The following is a 21180-nucleotide window of genomic DNA, read 5'->3' as shown; positions in this document are numbered from 1 at the left end:
GTGGCCTACTTCAACACACCTCTTTATTGTACAATTAAAGGGTATAAATACAGCGCCACGATACGGACATCTTTGTAGATACAAGGACAGATTGCTCGCGTCTGGCGCAGGAAAATTAGCAAAGTAATTCACGACGCCAGCTGAGAAGCATTTCGTCAGGACCTTGAGGCCTCTTCATGTCAGCAGACAGGACACGTCTGGAGGGTGCTCGATGTCCTCGCTATTTTCGCTTTTCCCGCATTTCCCTCCGGCTGTCTTCTGTCTTTGGCGCCATTTGATTAATATATACTTGCGCGCTCGTCGTTCCTGATTGTCTCCCTTTATTTTCGACAATCGAAATTAATTGGACTGCTTGAGGAGGTCCTGTCTGCGCTTTGTCCTCAACTTTCGGCCAACACCTGGCGGCGTTTGCCAGGGTTAACTTTACCGCAGAATATCGAAAGAGACCCAAATGATACACAGCCTGTAGCTCTGTCTGCAGGGACATCGAACGCAAAGCTTAAAATGCAAAAATCAATAAATATAATTAAAACGGTTATTTAAAGTATCGGTGGGGGAATTACGGGATTTAAGGGATGTCATTAGGGCGAGGGCACAAAATAAGCCGACGTCTGTGCAGCGGATATATGTTTAATTTGATTTGGATTATGTTCAAATTGATTCAATTAATTTGTTCTTTTGTGGTTCAGATGTGTACGTGGCTACGAATATAGCAACGTTTTTTTTTAATTCTCTAATAATCGCATTCAAGTATTAATGATTAAGTGAAAAATATTGAGAATAAATGGAAATGATAATAGTAATGGCTAAAAATTTTAAATCATTAATCACTGCTTTTAAATCGTGCTATAAATTCTCTTCCAAATTAGATATATTAAGTGCAGCACAAATAGATTTAAACTCCCTGAAAGCTTAACTATTAATTTTGTTTATTCTTTAGTTTATTGGTTTAAGCAAGATTCAGCTGCCTTGAATCATTTATTTTGGATACCTTTATTTAATATAAATAATGGTACACTATATTAATCAAAATGTCAGCTAATTTAGGTCATTCCTATTTATGACGCAATATACTGATGAGTTTGCATAGACATTCAGCTATTTTCGTCGAAAATCACTTTGATATTTTTGGGAAAATCATTATATTTAAGAGGTATATTCCGACAAACTAGCGCTTTCATCCTCGACAATGCCAATCAGTTGCATCCCTTGGGCCCGAGCCCATTATCATCACATCCCCGGCAAATGACTGCCATTCATCCGAACCCTCCACATACACATACTGTGGGTACATTTAAACGTGTTCCATATATGACCCTGGGTATTCATATTTACTATTTGTGTTGCCATCATTTTCGTTATTAGAGCTCATTAGCAGTGTCATTGCGAGGCGAAAAGAGGAAGCCATATATGGGTATTGGTTGCTCCTTCAAAGGAACTGTGAGTGTTGGCTTATATTTCGATGTCTGTGGGTCTGAAAAGTAGCTGAAAATCCTTCAGCTACGGGGCGTTCCAAGGGATTATTGAGTGTACTCAAATTTGCTGGCATGGTACTTGATTCAACAGAAGCCTGTTGTCAAGCCTAGCTGGTCTATTTTTTTTAGTTTGATAATTACAGATAGTAATGCTTAGCTGCTTAGAATGGTTTTTGCTTTTGGTTGTGATATCTTAGAGAGCCAATCTTCGCTGAAAGCCTTGAATGCCATTGTCATTTGCAAACGGTGCGAACTTAATTCCTGTTATCCCATCGCCTCCCCACAACCTTCAACCGTATCTGAATCTGAATGCGTATCCGAATCCGATTCTGGATCAGAGAAGCAGTCGCAGTCGCATTCGCAGTGTACATACGTGGGCCAAATTCCTGCCGGAAATTGTCTGCAATGTGCGAGATAACAATTTTCGTGCGATGACCAAGGCATGACTGTTCAGCAGCCGCCGTAGTGGGTCCAAAAGTCCAGCTACCCAGTGAACCACCCACCGACCACACTCATTATTCGTAATGGCGCTGATGGTGATGATGACAACAACACCGCCACTCCCACCACCACAAAAACAGAGGGGCAGCGGATAGGCACACTGATAAAAAAGAGCAGCAAATTCAAGTGTTTCATACAGATCCATTGATATAAGTTATTTGATAGATAATGTTTTACTTGACCACTTTCGAATAGATTTTAGTATTTAAGACACTTAGATTAATTTTAAACCATATAAACTTAAATATAAAGCATACAGAAGAAAAAAGGACAAATTTCACATTAATTAAAACATTTTAAATCAAATCTTGCAATTTAATATGGATTGTATTTAAAATTATGATAATGATATATATATTTTTTTAATAAGTAATATGAAATGTTGAATTTAATAACCATATTTTTATTTTTCCTATTCCTTTTTTTTTATCAGTGTAGGGAATCCCATCACAATGGGAATGCCATTGCCGTATTCTGCATTTCAGAGCTTGTATTCCCGTATTGCATGTTCCGTGTTTCGCTTGGCAGGACGATCCAGAATGTCGTCGTAACATTTAATTTCCGTCATCGGGAAGGGGGTTTTTGGGATAGGGGCTCGGGTTCTATAGACAGGCTCCCACGTAGACACAACATGTCTGCGGCTAATATAAAGCGAAGAATGCCATGACAAACGAGTTGAGCCAGAGCAGACACGCTGACCACAGCCAAAACTACAACAATGATGATGATAATGATGATGATGGGAACCATGATGATGGCGACACTTGTCCAGTCGAAGCCATTCCATTTGAAGCCATTCCACCAATTTCACTCCACTGCGACAATAATCATTAGGCACGTGCGTTGGGGTTTGTTTGCATTCAACAGTTTTGATTGGTGATTGTGCAGGGGTACTCAAATTATTTAGGGGGATTTGATGGCCAAAAATATACGGGTTGTTAGGCATAGGATTTGCCTATATGGGTAATTATTTTTTAATAAGCTGATATGATTTTTTGATTTACTTATCACATGGAAATATTACCATATTAGGCTTAGTTTTACAAAAATTATCATGTTATTGTGAAAGTTAAGCTGTGGCTCTACGTTATTCTTATGCTTTGAAAACCTATAATCTATAAAAAAATACCTTCTGTGCTAAACTTCGAATTCTTTCTATATTAAAGAATTAAACTGGTTTTATGAAGTCCTCAAAAAGTGTTGAAATAGCATTTTAGACGAAAAATGAATTTGAAGCTGTTATGTGTAAATTTCTTTAATTCCTGCGAAAATAATTACAACAGAAATATTTCCTTTTAAATGTATTTACACAATTTTGAATTCCTTGCCGCCTTGCCCACCTCACCTTGAATTTGCTAACAAAAAATTAAGTAATTAAATCGTGCTTAAGGCCATCAGCAACGGCAACAACACAAGCTGGATAAAAAAGGAAAATATGTAAATGTTGTCATAACGAAAATGCCGCAGAGAATGGCCCATCTGGACGAGTCGGAGGACCTGCCTCAGTCAGGATTAAGTGCTTTGTTTTTGCTGTTGCCGTTGCCGTTTCTGTTTCTGTTGCTGCAGGAGGCTTCGAGAATGAATTTCACCATATATTTTATGACACTCAACTTTTATATTTATATTCTGACTGTTTGTCTGTAAGTCTGACTGTCTATCTGTCTTTTGCTCCCTCTTGCAGCATGCCGTGCACCAAGGACTTCGCAGGACTCGCCGGGTGCTCGGCGCTGGCTTTTGTCCTGTACCTAAACACACTTAACGCTGGATTTGTCTACGATGACAGGTGAGAAAAATTTAAGCGAATTAAAAATTCCATATGTCAGCAGGTTGACGAAGGTAAATGGTTTGGTTTTGTGTGTCTCTGGTCCCTGGTCTCTGGTCCTTTGCCATTTTCGCCAAGAGCAACGTTTTGTCGCCAAAACGCAAAAGAACCGTAAAAAAAAGGGCAGCCGAAAAATACAAAAGTTTATTATTAATTGTGCGCCAAGTGCCGCCATTTATTTGATAAAATCGCCATCATAAATTCTCGGCCCGCCTAATTGTAAAACTTGAAGCAGACCAGTGTTACCGGCTTATCGCCTGTGTATATATACACTATACATATATATATTGTTGATATATTTGCGGGGGTATCCAGTGGGCCATTGTCAGAGTCAGACGGCATCGGCTAGCAAATTAAAAAACAAAATGTTGATTTATGCCCCTGAGCTGGGAGACTTGGTCGTCTCCTCACCTGGCCGCATTGAAATGCTGCAAACGCAAACGAAATTACCCATAAATATCAAAAGTCATGTACAATGGACAGGAATTTCCCCGAGGACTCGCCTAGCCCAACTCCTCAACCCCTCAATCCCTCTCCCCCAGAAACACAATGGTCTAGGTCTGCAGTCAGGAGTCAAGCCGGTGAGCTTTCTGACCATTCCGGCAAACAAGTGACTCCTGTTCTGCTCCCGGTTCAACTACAATGCCAGAGAACAATTGTCCTGGAGGACATGCTGGGGCATGGGAATGGAAATGGGCTGGACTGGGCTGGGAAAGTTATGCACAAAGTGCTCAGCTCGATGTAGCTCGTTATTTTGTGCTGTCCAGAAAACAAACGCAAAACTTACCGCCGGACACATACACATTCACAGAAATAATAAACGCAACTTATGTAACTCAGCTTCCCCTTTTTGACGCACGAAAAGTTTGTGTGCGAGTTTATGTTTTTTGCCCTGGGCGGAAGGTCCTGCGGTCACTTTCACGCAGTTGCCAACACCAGTTGAAGCCGAACTTTGGACCTAGGCAGACCAAAAAATTATGGGTGAAAAGAATATTTATTGACAACCAAAAGAGAGATGATTGCTTTAAACATATTTATTTAATCTCATGTTTAAACTTGGAAAACTTATAAAAAAATGACAAAATTTCAAAATTTCTTATCAAATTTTTCATATATATGTGAATATAGGACATATTTTTGATTTAAATATAAATATCGATTAACCATATTTTTCTATAAACTTAATAAAAACTTGTAAGATTTTTTCTCAGTGCCGTAGCCTACCTATCGGCCGGCTCTTTCGTATGCCCTGCGGTCATCCCACAACATGGCCACTATGACCACACGAGCACAAGTTATTATTGTCAAGCCGGGCCAGACATAACATGATTTATTAAATGGCAGAATTCCCTTCAATTTGTTTCCTATCAACTGGAAAAAGACCAATGGCATGGGTTTGGCGAAGGGGAAGATGGTTTTGACATAGAAAAAACTCTGCTGTTGGCAATTGTTAAGGAGAGATATGAGATTTTAATAAGTTATGCTTGAGAACTTTTTGATAAAGTGTAGTGCTCAAGAAGTTTGCCAATAATTGAACTAATGGGATACAATTTTATATGATTGGTAGCTTATTTCCTTACTTGTAAATTGTGAAAATATATTTGTACTCAAACTTTTTTAAAAAGTTTTTGCACCTTTAAAAGTCCTACCTTTATTGGTCATCCGATCCAACTTGATAAATTTTCATTTTTTCGAACCAACCAAAAAAAAAAAACCCAATCTGCAGTCTTACAATAATTTATGTGCCGTATTAAAAGGACAGCGACAACAACAACAGCAATACCGGCTGTAAAAACTCAACAACAGCAGTAACAACGTTACGTATACGTAATTTTGATGGCACACAAGCACCGGACGCTAGGCACTCCTCACAAAAAGAAGAGGTGTGTGTGCGGGGTTGGTTTGCAACCAGAGTAACAGAATTTTGTGCTCTTTTTTCTTGTACCTATATATAAAATCGAAAATTTTCACTTTACATAAGCACAGCGGCGGCAACAAATACAAATGTTGTGGGTAGCCTGGAAAATGGGGGCAGGGAAGAGGCACAGAACGGAAGGCCAGAATGGTGTCCACATTCGGTGCTGATGCTATGATATATTGTCTTCAACAAAAGCCAACCACACTCCTGTTTGGCTGTCCGTGCTCCAGTGTGTGTGTGTGTGATGGTGATGTGAGCCCCACAGTGGAGAGGAGGGTTAAAATAATGCTAGAGTTCAGAAATGCCATGATTGTTAAAAAAAAGGATAAAAAATTCAATTAATTTACTTAAACTCATATTTTACTAGGGCACTCAATAAATAATCTTTAGCTTTACAGATTAGATGTACAGAAACTTATAAACACCATATCGCTATATTCTATAGTACAGTGAGTATAGTGAGTATATTTTATTAACTTATTTTTTTAACGCAATCCTTAACCCACTGATACCACTGTGCACCATGTGTGTTGTGGCTCTGTTCCTCCTCGATTGCCTGAGACTTTGCTGCTCCTACTTCTGCTCCTTCCTGCGAAATTTTGATCCTGTCTGTGGCCTCCTGCTCGAATTGAGAGTGAAAAGCGAACGATAACGGCAGCAACATGCCGCACTTGTAAGCTGCTTGAAGCCAGCCATTGTTGTTGTTCCTCCCGCTGCCACGCCCCTTTACCGCCTATTGCCCCGTCCTCCGCCTCCTCTGCCGCTGACAAAGTGCCTGTTTTGTTGTTGTTGGTGGGTGTTGATGTTTTGGTTGTTGGCCTTGCCATTGCTATTCATTCACTAGTTACGATGATAAAGCACAAAAAAGGGAACTGCGGAAATACTGCTGATGACGATAATGTTGACGCTGACTTCGAGGTGACTTGGTCCCCCTTTTGGGTTGGGAATTAAGCCCATCTCCTCGAACTCGCAACCCCCGAACACCCGCAAATAGACGACTTTGTGTGCATCCGCCCCGAGGTATGCAATGAAATGTCTTTTCAATATTTGAACGTTACCTTGGCATCGCCTTGCAAATGAGGCGTGGAACAATTTTATGCCATGGGAAGCTGAAGATGGGAAACGCTCACAGCCCCGAAATAGAAGCAGCGTTTACCCACAGGCGCATATCGAAAAAACACCAGCTGTCACAACATTAGGAGCACATTAATAATTGCATTTATTAAGTCCTTAACTCTGTATAATTTCTTTACAAAAATCCTTTTACATGAAACTTTACGTTGTTTTGATAAATAAGTCAACGTAACATGTTCGCTCAGTAAAAAAGAAAACCATTTTTGACTTACCTAAAGGATATTTTCTTTAATCCTAGGGGATAGAAAATATTTTAAAATATATATTTTTTTAAGATATATTTAAATAACTATATCAGGACTTTATGTTTTCACAAACAATTGTACGTATGTTTTTTCCGCATGCTTAAAGATAAATGACGAACATAATTATTGATCAGTAATCCCCAAAAATACTTCAACTTTTTTAAAAAGTTTAAGCTTTATTACCATATTGCCACTATATTTTCTTACCCACCAGTGTGCATAGCATGCAAGACTTCCCAACTTAGCAGCTCCTTCATCTGCGTCCTGTGCTTTTGCTTTGTGCTCTTCCGATAAGAATTTGTTTGCTCTCGACGACATTTTTGTGGCTGCTTTGGCGCAAACTAAAAGGGATCGGTTGTGGGTGGAGGACGGGCGGGGTGGGGCTGGAGACATCGGAATGCCAATTGAAATTGAAGTGTAGATGAGTGGGCTTGCACACCCACAACCACCAGTCAGTGAAAAAGGCAGCACCCCAAAACGCAGGTCCTTGCCAATAACTCTGCTTTATAGTTGGCCACGTCCCTCCGGCGAATTTGTAAACCCAATTTGTGGCACCATCTTCCTGCACCACCACCACCACATCCTTTTTATTACCATATTCTGGCATTGAATGAGCTCCACACACACACACACATGCAATAAACCTTGCCACAATTCATATTTCCGGTCACCCATTCCCACGGCTTTCATATTTGAATGATAAATAAAATATTAAATTGAAAACCGAATTTTTATTCAAAATGCTTTCCAACTTATGTGTGTTTGCTCGTGACTTTTCTTTGGACTTTTCCCCCACAGTTGCCACCAGGCCTTAGCGAATATATGTATTTGTTGGCACAACCTTTGAACTTTTGTATAAAAGAACCCAAAAGACCCTAAAACCACAGCCTTAGGCAGGAAAAAGCCAAAATAAATATAATTGATTATTTAACTGGCAACAATTTAATTTTCAATTTTAAAATCAAACGATACTTTATTCCCATTCGGAAAACAAGAATTAAAGTGAGCGTTATCAAACGAATTTTAATAAATTCCTTATGCCAATATGTGAAACAATTAAATGGATATGGCATGCATTAAGGAGCAAATATTGAAAACACCAACAAATATTTATAGTTATCGTAAATAACAAACGTCATTTATGGAAAACAAATACTAAAACGAAGGCTAGATAAATAGTTAACAAGAGAATGTGCTTCCTCTAAAATCTTTTCGTTAAACATTTAGGTTAAATGGCCGTAATTAATAAATAAATATATTAACAATGCGCCATTTATTTATGCTCAAAGTTATTTAAGTCATCGAATCAGTTGACATTGATGGATATATTGCTGCAATTGCTTTAAGGGACCAAATTCACCCCTGAAAACATTGCTCAAAGCAAACCCTCCGTAAAGTTGAAAAGTTAATTAATGGCATTTACTGGGTACATCTAAAAACTAATTATGCATAAAATGGTTAAGGTATTATTGTGGGACCTCTATAAATTTGCGCAAACAGCAAGCGGCAACAACGCCGATAACAAACTAACCCTGATTATATGGCTACCTGACCCGGAGCCACTGTGCCGGCCAAATCGATTAGGACAACAAGGAGCGCTACAACGGCGAGGCAATTACCAAGGACCCACCCGTCCACTACACAATGACAACGTTGGTGTTTGTACACAGATATAGGTGTATATAGTAGTATGCCCCATATCGGTGTGTGCTGTTTTACAACAATGGCACAAAATACGCCAACAAATCGGCAATTAATCAAGCCGCAAGTGCACAACAAGTACGGGGAGAGGTCGGCAGCTGAAAGGGGGTGGGGTCGGGCCTGGCGAGTCAACTGTCGCTTGGCACTTTAACAATATTTATGCCAAGTGCAAAAACAAAGGGACAATAAAAATAAGCAGACATGAAATCGCTAAGAGTAGATATAGTCGACTACTTAATATACTTTTTGATTATTATGATTCTGTCATTATAAACAGATGTCCAATTGAACCAAAAATGTTGTTTGTTTTAGATTTTATTAAATTTAAATAATCTTGAATAAAACTTCTATGTGAGCATTAAATATTTGTCCTTATAAGACAACCTTTGTTAAATAATCAACATATCCTACCCTAAAAATTCATCCAATCTAAGTAAAAGCAAAATAAATAGGACAAGAGGCGCAGACTAGAGTGGTCGCAAAGAATTCAGGACTCTCCGATTTCGTGTAGCAGGAAAGTCGAGACGAAAGGAGTCAAGTTGAGGGGCACCGGCCACTTTGGGCAACTGCAGATGGGTGTGAGAGGTGCGAGAAATGGAGAGATAGAGCAGGTCCTGCCAGGACAATTAATCATTTTAATTAATTGGACAGGTGGGCCACAGGTTGTTTGCTCGTTCTCAAACGAGGTAATGTGAGCTGTGGACACAATTCAAACATTAACGACCGCCTAGAACCAACATTAAATATAGCTCATTAATAGGCACATTTAATTATAATTATAAGTCGTTTTAAAAATAATTTGCAGTGTAAAGATTTAAATGCCAAAAAATTAATTAAGCAAATATTTAAATGCAACTTTAGTTTTGTAATCTTACTATAGCAAAAAAAAAAAATAATTTTACATTAATGTGATTTATAGATATATAGATTTTAATCGCTAGAAAATAAATTAAGACACAATTTTAGATTTGTAATCGTAGAATTATATCAAGCCTAGTCGTTTTTTCTGTGTAATATTATACGATTTAATAATGATTTTCTTTGTATTCTTTGCAGTCGCGCCATCTTGGCAAATGGTGACGTGACGGGAGTTCGTCCATTGTCCCATCTTCTGCGCAACGACTTTTGGGGCACCCAGCTGGTGGACAGTGGATCCCACGGCTCCTGGCGACCACTGTGCGTGCTCAGCTTCCGGCTGAATTTCCTGGCGGGCGGACTGACGGCCATGGGCTATCACCTGGTCAACGTGTTGCTGCACTGTCTGGCCACGTGGCTGGTGATCCTGGTGGGGCGAACGCTGCTGCCCACTCGAGTGGGAGTCCTGGCCGCCGGTGCCCTCTTCGCCGCCCATCCCGCCCACTCGGAGGCAGTGGCCGGATTGGTGGGCAGGGCCGATTTGGCCGCCTGTGTTTGTTACCTTCTTGCCTACCTCACCTACCGCCGGCACATGCTGAATCGGGAATGGGGATCCCTAATTCTCACCATTATCCTGGCGCTGGCAGCACTTCTCTGCAAGGAGACGGCCATTACGGCGCTTCTCCTCTGCGGACTGTGCGATGTGCTCTACGCAGTTGGACAAACCAATAGTGATAAGGTGAGTAAGAGGTCTTATAAGCAGCTTATTTTAATAGAGAATTAAAATCCTTAAATTGGAAAATAACATTCTTAGATAAAGAAAGACACAATCACTTTAAAAACCTATTTTTAAAAGTTCTAGCTGATCTGATACAAGAACTTATTAAGCTCCATGCCAGGGGGTTCAAGTTTTATTAGAAATAAAAATCTTGTTCAACATTAAATTTAACTTTTGTATGTATGTAATGTATTTTAATATATGCAATTTTAATTTTAATTTAAACCAAGTTAAACGTAACTATAAAATATAAGCAAATAGTTAAATAATAATAATTAAATAATTTAATATTTTTTTATTTAAAAAGTAAAAAATTTGTAACCTAAAAACTTTTTTTTTTTTTAATTTTAGCGCCGCTTTCGCTCTCTCTCCATTCTGGGTGTTACCCTATTGTGTGCCCTCTACTGCCGCCTAAGTCTTCTGCCACGCCCCTCCGCCTCATTTTCGTCCGCCGACAATCCGACGGCCCATGAACCGTGCTTTTGGACAAGGACACTCACTTTTCTGTACCTGCCGGTCGCCAATTTGCGACTGCTTCTTTGGCCACAGGAGCTGAGTTTCGACTGGGGCATGGAGGCAGTCCCGCGGATCAGAACGCTTTGCGATGCCAGAAACATTCTGAGCATTGGCTTCTATGGAGCGCTGTTTGGTGTGCTGTGGAGAAGCTCTGGCCTGCGCCGTTCAGCCACGACTATGGATTTTGCGGAGATGGCGAACATTTCGCTGCCGCTTTTGAGGCGATTGGGCGGCAATAGATGCCACAACTGGCTGGGCCTCGCCTGCGATTGCCACCACCAGCTATCCCAAACTATCAGCTATCGTTCCCCGTACACCACTTCCCCGAAAAGCTCCTTTTGGCCAGCACCCCTGATGGCCGTTGCCTTTCTGGTGTTGCCATTTCTGCCCGCCAGCAACCTGCTCTTCTACGTGGGATTCGTAATGGCCGAAAGGGTGCTCTATCTGCCCAGTGTGGGCTACTGTCTGCTCTTTGGCCTTGGTTTCGGGAGTCTCTGGGGGAGAATCCAAGGCTCCAGGCGATCCAGGATGATGGTCCTCTGCGGACTGGGGCTGCTCCTGGGAGTCCATGGAATTCGCACCTTCAAACGTAACTTGGATTGGCGGGATGAGGAGCAGCTATTTCGCAGTGCCATCAGCGTGAATCCACCAAAGGGTTAGTACTTATTTCAATTTTGAGAAATTTTTGTAAACCTACATTGAAATTTAAAAAAAAAAAAGGAATGAAGAAATTAAAGAATATTTTTTTATTTTCTTTTAAAAAAGATTCAACACTAGAAGTTCCAGAAGATTGTTAAGAATCAACCATGTTTCGTATGAGTTATTAATGTGTATTCAAACCTTTAATAGTTTTTGGCTCACATGTCGTATGAAAATTATTTAAAGCAAATTTTGAAATTTACAAAAGAAGTTCTTTTTAATAAAGTATATGTTTTAATATTTTAGTAACAGTAAACAGTGCTTCTTTAGATAAATATCGTATAATTAAATTAATCTTTAAAATACAATTTTTTGTTTAATAGTTTTATGCCATTAAAGTTAAGTTTCATGTACATTTTTAAACAAAAATAGTTATACTTATGAGGGTAATTTTAAGATATTTGGCTAATAACTTGAATAAAAGTTGTGTATTACTTTAATAACAATAATTTATTCTATATTCCAGCGTTGGCCAATCTGGGCAGTGTTCTGAGTGCCCAGGGAAGGTACGAGGAGGCCGAAGTGGCTCTGAGGCTGGCCCTTGGACATCGACCCTCAATGGCCGATGCGCACTTTAATCTGTGAGTAAACGTTACCGAGTAGCCGCGTTACGGAGCATGTGGTGGCCACCAAAAACCCTTGGCAATACGAAAACTAAACTCGCGCCTAAGCCGCGCCACATGAAACCTGAATCCACAAAACGATGTCAGTTTTTGCTGGCAGCCTTTTCAAAATTCAAAAGCTCAAAGTGAATGGCTGTCGCGACCTTGGGCATATGGGTGGCGGTGCAGTGGTGCAGCGGTGGCTTAGCGTTGGGTGGATTGGGTAGCTACTCCTAATGGCGAAAGGCAGATGCTTCTGTAGTTGCTCCTCCCGTCGCGCTTCCATTTGCCGGCAAAAACGTTCGGACAACATCTGAGAAAAAAGCGACAAAAAAAAGGAGCAAGTGGGTTGGTGGTTGGGTGGTGAAGTCTGCCCAGATGCATCGCGCATACAAATCAACTCGGTCAGAAACTTTAGCTCGAACGCAGGGGGGCACATGTTTTGCATCTTTTGGGTGGCAATTTGCATGCACTCGGCAGCCATCAACAGCAAATAGCTGCTGGTTTCAGTTTTTTACTCGATCCACCGCTCCACCACTCCATCGCCCATAGCCACGCCCCCTTTGCCCTTACTCGTTTATTTTTGTTTCTGCCTGTACTGTGTGAACTACTTTTGTACCTTTGTAAAGGGGCAACCGGAACCTTTGAAACAATGCGACTGAAATGAATGCAAGAACCATTGCGCACCCTAATCCCCTGGAGATATGCTGTTAATTAGGCCAAAACTGAATGGGTTTTCGAGTTTAACTCAGATTCTTCGAGATACTCGGAATTGCTGCTCGGTTGCTAAGTACACATGGAGTTGTAATTTGGATTGGGGGCACTGGCTTCATAGATGTTTAGACTGCCTAACTGCAATATTGAATATTTGCATACAAGAAAATCATCAAAAAGAACAGATGAATTTAAAAATATATATAACAACTTACCGATTTTCTATGGCTTAAAAAAAATAACTCAACGATACATTGAATTAAAAAAAGAAAAGGATTTTAGTTAGACTAAAAAATAATTATATATATTTTAGTGTTTCATATACTATTATATATTTCCTTTTATAATTTTGATAAAATGAATGACTTTTAGAAAGTTTTATGTGATGCTTTACAAAACATCCTTAAACCCATATATTTTTCAGTTAGACCTCCTAGTTTATAAGCAGATTTATGTTATCTATTTTGTCTGCGATCTATTCCCGACAAAGTCCAACACGTACATCAAGCGTACATCAATGCAATAAAACAGCAGCTGCGACAATTGCATTCCTCGGTATTGCGAAACCATTTCGCTTGTCTAACACAATAAATAAACAACAGCTCCGACATGTATAATGTCCTATACAAGCATATCAACAATAACATATCTGCTATTGCTATGGGAATGGGAATGGAAATGGAAAAGGGAATGGGAATGGGAATGGAAAAATAGTAACAACAAAAGAGAAATTGGCATTTCTGCTTACAAGCTGCACTTGATGCAACAATATGAGAAAATAAAACTGCTGACGCATGACGTCGGCATCCTGCTTATCCTCCTCCTCCTCCTCCTCCTTTTTCCACGATTTTCCCCATTTTCCGGGGCCAATGACACTACTCCACATTGGACATATAGCAGGCACACTCGAGAGCCAGCTTTGGATAGTCATAGTGCAATTTGCCCCGTTGCATCGACGCTAACGGCGACCGCCAACTGAGAACGCTGGGTCCAGACTGTGTCCTCCTCCTTCTCATACTTCTGAAACTCCTTAAACTCCCCATTTTCCCATGGGTTTTGGGCAAATAGGGAAGGAGATGAAGCTGGAGAAACCCATGGCAGTGGTATGCATTACGAGAGAAGCGCAAACATGCCAACGCTTAACGAATAGCACTCGACGTGGCATCGAAGGGCACCCTGGGCAGAAAAGCGGAAAGGCTTGCCAAAAAACATGGCAAGTTAATGAGGAATTCAATTAATATTGCAATTAATGATGGGAAAACAATATTAACTCATATTAAATGGCTAAAGCTTCCGATAGAAAAACTGACAACAAAAATAAAAACCTTTAGGAATTTGTCAACTTTCAGGATTAAAAACCAACATTCAAAAGTAAGTTAGTTCATAAAACATCTTCTAAAAAAAGAGAATTGTTATAAAAAAATTGCTTTCAAAATTAACAATTCCTTCTCCCGAATTTTTGATAATTTCCCCATAGTTTTGAGTTAAAAGAAAAGAAAGTTATGCAAATAATCGAAATTTTATTAGTTTCAAAATAGCTTTTCCTAATTTTCTCCCATTCCAACCACTGTTGACTTGGTGTCCAGACTGGTGCACTCCTTTTGAATATGCAGGACGTCATTTCCACTGGTGGCCGCTCCTCGAGCTCCTCACACGCTCGCCCCAATCGCCCCATGTCCTTGCAGAGACTAGCAAGCAGCCGTTGCTCATACGCCCTGTTGTCACTATTGTTGCTGCCTCTGGTGCTGCTGTCGCCTTGCCGCTTGTTGTTGATTATTGTGTTTGACATAATAGGCTTTACGCTCCAAAAAAGGAGGGCAAAAGACGCACGAAATAAATCCTTTCGCTTTGCTTCTTTGGCAAATTGTAGGTAAATCCCTTTTCGCTCGCTTGCCAAGTCATTTTTCCAGCTTTTCCCTCTGGGGGGCGGGTAGAAAGAATAAAACTCTGCTGTAGAGGAGCCCAATACAAATAATTGCTGAGAACTCCCGAGATCCACGGACAATGGCAGCAGCTCGGGATACGGAATCTCGAGCTACCTCATTCATGAATGCCGTAATCGTTCTCCGCCGAATTGCCTTCATTCCGGAAAAGTGAATGCTAAAACTATGGTAAACTGGGCAGGGGAAAACATTCGGGGGGCAGTTAACTCCGTGAGTGCATTAAGCGCTTTGTTTCCATGGAAGCCCAATATGCAGTAATTCCTTAGTTTTTCCTCATTTAAATAAATATTTAACCAGAGCGTTTTGTTTTACTCGTGATGGCGCACAAAAAGCCTCTTTAAACTGCTTATGATTTGTGGGGATGTGTTTATATACGAGGGGATTATCAGCTTATGGGAGACTGTAACATTAATGCTCATATTGATGATTATTTTTAAGAAGATTTTTTTTTATTTGGCCATTGGGAAGTGTATATTTTTACGGCTCTCTCAATTTTCTAACAATAAGTGAATGAGGATTATAAAATGTATTTTATTTATTGCTCGATGAAACGTGAAAAATAAATGTATTGCCGCAAAGAGAAAACCAATACAGGAAACTGTTAAATTGACAACCAACAGATTATTAAAGAAGCTTTAAGCAACAGCTTTAAAAGTTATGAAAAACTTAATATGAATTCGTTTTAGTGCGATAAAAACTGAGTGTTATATTTTATAATATCACTTTATGTTTTATCAATTTTACACTAATAATTTTAAGGAGTCGTAGGAAATATTTTAAGACCAGCTCTTAAAATGATATATCTTAAGCCATATTTTTAATTTTTAAAATAAATTTCTTTAAAATCTAATTTCATAGGCAATCTTAATATTTTTAAAACCTTTTTACAAGCTTCTTTCATATCCTTTATAATCCTCTGGAAAGTCCCTTGTTAAAATACGAAAAAGCCAAGCGAGGAGCTGAAAGGAAATACAACTGTTGACGGCTTAGATAAAATTTCATATAATGTCAATGACATAAAAGCAAAGCGCGAACTTCATAACTGCTAAGGCTTCGCTCGCCTGCAGGTTATTAACTTTGCTCAAAACGATACACGAGACGATGGCCGGCTCAGTGGGTGAGTGACTCTGGAATCCGGAGTGCGAAGCGCGGAGTGCCGAGTCCGGATCCCTAGCCGCTGGCACATTGGCCTCTGACCAAGTCCAAAGTGATGTGAAGCCCGGCCAGAGATTTCATTTTAGTGCCGTAAAAGTTTAAAATGCTTTTCTAGCCCACTTTCCCTTCAATTCAACGGCCTGCGTTGCTTCGCCTTTGCAGCTTATCGAAAAGTTGTTTGATTGAATTTTTGCCTTGTCCACTTCCAGATTGCAATGACAACAGCCTCTTTTTCATGGCCTCTGTCTTAGTTACACTAGGCAAAATTCGAAATTTTAAAATTAAAAAAAGGCATTGTTAAAATAATTCATAATAAAATTGTATTCTATAACTTTATAGTTTATAATCATTTTGTAGTTTGCTTAAAATTATTCCTCACGAGACGGGAACACTTAAAATATATAAAACAGCTATCATTATCAAGTTAATCAACATTATTTTAAAATGGGTTTGATCCGACTTTTATTTGATATATTTGTACTTTACTTACATGTAATGCTTTAAAAAAATGTAGAAAGTTTCTTAGAATTCCTTTATGGTTTTATATATAACATCGAACAAGAATTTAAATGAAATTTGTTTGAGTATCAGATATACCAAATTATTATCGTACCTAGAAATTTAATACGGAATATAAACTATTCTAAACTTCATTATTAAAAATGTGTATGCCTGCAATATTTTTTAAGTTTCTCCCAGAGTGTGCCCTAGCTTATCTAAAAGTCAGAAGTGGATATTGAAACATTTACATAATGAAAGCTTTAAGGACTTGCCAAGCTGTGAAATTTTGATGGCTGGGCGGTGTTGGCGGTGTGGCAGCATTTTCCGTTTTCTAATCGAAAATCAATGCCAGGTGGGTGGGTGCCCGACCCCATGCCCGTGCCCTTCAACCCCAGAAAAGCAGCCAAAGAAGGAAGTGTGCGGGGTGGCAGTGCGTCGCGGATAAGCAGCTGTTTGTACATTATTTACTCGTAAGCCATCAATAGCCGGGATATCTCTAGCCGGCACCTTGTGCCCTGTGGCTACGGATTTTCAGATCCCGCCACGTGCCACCATGCCACCCAGCCCGGAACATAAAGCATCCATCCAAGGATGGATCCTGTTGCTCCTTGCTTCTTTTAGTTGCTTCTAGTTGCTGCCGTTTCTGCTGCGCCAGTCAACTGTCAGGGATTTGTTGTACCTACTGCTGTGCCGAGCGAGCGAGGCTGCTCTGATTTTTAGCTGCAAAATGCCACAGCAAAAGGATAAGTTGAGTGTTGGATGATGGGTGCTGGATGATGGGTGTTGGGGTAATGGGTGGTTGTGATGGAAAGTCAAAGTAACAGGCAGCCAAACACCAAAACCAAAAAATCACTGAGCTGTATAATTCGATTTCTCGTTTTCACTCCTTCTGCTCGTTTTATTTTCTTTCACTTGCTGTTTGCTTACCTGCACAAAGAAAAAAACAAAAAATAAATAAAACAACACGGTTTGTATTTCTTTTGGCACGAATGGAATAGTATAAAATAGAATACTCAATATTCAGTTGAGCAAATCCATGCGTTGTTTGGCTGCAATTCGCATGCATTCACTTGGCTCCATTTGTTGGTTGTTTTATATACATGCACCTCTTTTTTCCTTTTTTTTTTTCTTTTTTTTTTGCAACCCCAACTGCAGCAGCATACAAATGTGGGGAAAAATCGGGAATGAAATTGTGTCTGCTCATTCGAAAATAAAATTTAAACAAATTCAGTCCTGCATGCGGCGGCATATGCGAGTGTTTATTGAAAAGTTTGCACACACCCACTCCAAAGTCTAGTATCTGGTGGAAAAGCTAATCGGTGAGGCCAAAGGGTTCGATATGCAAATTGGTTGTATAAAAATTGGGGTGGCTTAGGAAAAGTTTCTATATTAAAAGTCATCTAAGGATAACAATGCAAATATGTCTGTTTTTTCAATAAGGTTTCCGCATTTGTTTTATCTAGTCGAAAAACATTCAAATGAGTTTTTATTATTAGATATTTGTAAACTCAATGGCCAGTCAAATACATAATTAATATAAAACTTATTTTTAAGGTGATTTCAAGCCATTTGTTAAGGTAAAGTTGGTAAAAGTCCCAAGACCTTAAACCACAAAAAGGAGTTTCCAAGATTTTTTACTAAGCAGCAACTCAAATATACATTGCTGCATAAATTCCTTTTCCAGATTTAAAATTCTCAAGCACACTAATGCAAACATGTATTTCATTTGTCGCATATAGGTCAAGATTAAAGCTGCTTTTCGTCAAAATCCAAAGTTTTTACAATCGGCCCTCTTGTTGATTTTATAGCCTTGTCGCTACTCAACACAAATTTCAGAGCTAGCGCGCCGTTTTGTTTGAATTATTTCGTTGCAACTGCAGATGTGGCTGGTTTTCAGGAGCAATCTGGGCTGGGGTTTATTCTGTAATGTTTTGCAACGTTACATTCTTTTGGAATGCTGCAAACAAAACGCTGCCTTTATTTAGAATCACTTATCCATGCATACGATCCGGCGAAGCTTTGTGTTTATATTGGGAGGGGGGTTCCCCAGACATTCGTGGATGTATGGATAACCACCAGACGACAACTGATCTATGTATATATGCATATGTGCGGGATATTTGTTTGTTAACTGGGAAAATATACAAAAAGTTGGCTCAATGCTGTCCGTTGATTAAATGAAGCTGGCCAAAATCAACTTGAAGGTCAGCATTTTGCAATTAGCCCGTGAAAACGTAGCAAAGCAAACGCAAAGTTAATTTACTTCCAAAACAATTTTTTTTTTAATGTGCAGCCCGTCAAGCTAAGTAACTTCGCTTTCCCAGATTTTCTTTTCACGTTTTGCATATTTTTTTAAACAATTTTTCGCCATGATTCCTCTTTACTGAAGGGCAAAGAACTATGAAGGATGTTCCCAAAAGTGAATTTCCTTGGAAATTCGAGTGCATTGTTTGCCTGTAAAAAAAAATTCAAAGAATGGCTTGTTTTCAATTGTGCAAAACTTAGTATTTTAAGTAGCTTTGGGTAGAAATTTAATATTTGAAAGGTCAAAGAAGGATTCAGAATTGACAAAGAGAACAAAGGATTTATTGTTTTAGTGATTTTAATTAGTTTGAAATAAAATCAAACTACTGAAATACGTTTTGAGCTTTGAATTGGAAAAGATTTGTTCTATGCATAAGCCAAATCCTTTAGAAAAAGTATTTTATATTTTAAGCAATTCTTTTAACAATTTCCTATATAATAAATATTAATTTCATTCCAAGGTTTTATAAAGATAACATAAAAAACACCCATTTTGGAATGTCAAATGGCTTACTATTCTTACTGAAAAGTATTATTTGTATAAATATTATATAATTATAAATTTTACAAATATTTTTTTCAAAATTTAGAGGCGTGGTGCACCAGAAGCAACTAAACTTCAGCTCAGCTGTGCCATGCTATCGCAGGGCCATCGAACTGCGTCCCCAACTGGCGGTGGCATATTTGAATCTAGGCATTTCCCTGATGTCCCTGGGCGACCATCGACAAGAAGCCATCGCGGTGCTGCGGATTGGAGCTCGTCTGAAGGGACACGGGGTGCGGGATCGAGGGGCCCACGAGGAGGCACGCTGCACCTGCTACCTGCAACTGAGTGGCCTTTACCGCTCCGAAGGAAGACTGCAGGAAGCTGCATCGATGCTGAGCGAATCCCTAAATGCTCTGGCTTTTCTGCCTCAAAAGCAGAGGGCAGTGCTGCACCTGCGTCTGGGGGAAATCCATGCGGAGCTGCAAAATTGGGATGAGGCCGAGCATCAGCAGAGATTGGCCCTGCAACTCCAGCCGGAACAGGGAGCAGCCTACGTGACCCATGGCCAAACTCTGGCTAGAAATGTAAGTTGCGAAACTGCAAGCTAAATAACAATTTAATAATATTTTATTGAACCCACAGGGCAGTCGCCTGGCTGAGGCCGAGTCCTGGTTCAAAAGAGCCCTGCAGCTGGCGCCTCTGGAGGTCAGCTCCCATCACCATTATGGTAAGAATAGTAAACTAATTAAACATATTGATAGGTCTTGTCCATAGTTACAATTAGTTTATTATGACTTAAGGCAGGAAAATATTCAAACGATGAGATATTCGTTTTATTATTGATTCAATATATATTAAGGCAAAAACTATTCAAATTATTAGATATTCGTTTTTTACTGATTGCTTCATTATAATTAAAACTCAAATCAATTTATCATTTCCCTGTGCTTTTACAATTATTCAAATTTAATTTATTTTCAATGTTCATTGATTATTACTTTACTGATATATTTATACCATTCCAGCTGATTTTCTAGAGCAACAGGATCGCCATCATGAGGCACTCAGCCTTCGATTGCGAGCCGCTGCCTTGGCGCCCCACGATTACACCCTGCAATCCTGTGTAGCGGATGCACTGCGTCTGCTGAACCGCCTGGCCGAAGCGGAGCTGTGGTATCGAAAGGCAGTCACCCTGCAACCGCTGGCAGCTCATGCCCATGCCAATTTGGGTGCAATCCTGCAGATGCGTGGCCTCCGAAAGGATGCTGTGGAATGCTATCACCGAGCTTTGGAACTTCAGCCAGGACATGCCATCAGCAGAGCCAATCTGGCCAAGATGAATCTGCATTTGGACACCAATGAATGAGCCACCAATACACACACTTGTTAAGGATGTAGGCTATAATAAATTGTAGATAGGAGAGAGAGATTATCAAATGATTGACAGCAATGTCAATATATTTTTTAAAAATAAATATATAATCATTGAAAAGCATTTTTCATTTAAATTTTAGTAAACCTATAATATTACTGAATATATGTTATAATGATTTTGCACAAATGAATGGAATGAATACGAAAATTTTAAGCGCATTCCTATGAAACACAATTAGTAAAGCCAGCATGATGTGAAAATGCCAATCTGTTGCCGCCGCAAATTCCAGAAAGCCAAACCCACGCAGCGAATTAATTCCATATCAAGTTATTTTGGGTTTCATCTTTAAAAGGGAGCCTGGTGACGGGGACAGAGAACGCAGACAAAGGCCCGATGAAACCAAGGAACTTGAAGGGAATCGAAAACAGAGGTATATAGACAAAGCCAAAGGTCCT

The 21180-nt window shown here is 39.6% G+C and overlaps 1 protein-coding gene across 2 annotated transcripts in view; it reads left to right on the top strand.

Moving 5' to 3' along the window:
- LOC128261194 (protein O-mannosyl-transferase TMTC1) overlaps positions 1–20787 on the top strand; it is a 53716-nt gene extending 32929 nt beyond the window's left edge. Inside the window, exons 3-9 of one of the 2 annotated variants that reach the window (XM_052994750.1) lie at positions 3658–3759; positions 9853–10390; positions 10781–11600; positions 12111–12225; positions 19454–19934; positions 19993–20077; positions 20376–20787. In XM_052994750.1, coding sequence (XP_052850710.1) covers positions 3658–3759; positions 9853–10390; positions 10781–11600; positions 12111–12225; positions 19454–19934; positions 19993–20077; positions 20376–20716 — 2482 coding nt within the window. In that variant the 3' untranslated portion in view covers positions 20717–20787. Of the gene's footprint in view, positions 1–3657; positions 3760–9852; positions 10391–10780; positions 11601–12110; positions 12226–19453; positions 19935–19992; positions 20078–20375 lie in introns of those variants that run through there. The other variant, XR_008268238.1, reaches the window with a different exon arrangement.
- Positions 20788–21180: the final 393 nt, after the last annotated feature.

Source organism: Drosophila gunungcola, unplaced genomic scaffold, assembly GCF_025200985.1.
Source record: "Drosophila gunungcola strain Sukarami unplaced genomic scaffold, Dgunungcola_SK_2 000001F, whole genome shotgun sequence".
NCBI classification, from domain to species: domain Eukaryota; kingdom Metazoa; phylum Arthropoda; class Insecta; order Diptera; family Drosophilidae; genus Drosophila; species Drosophila gunungcola.
Note: the sequence above shows the minus strand (reverse complement) of the source record. Positions and strands in the feature narration are given on the sequence as shown.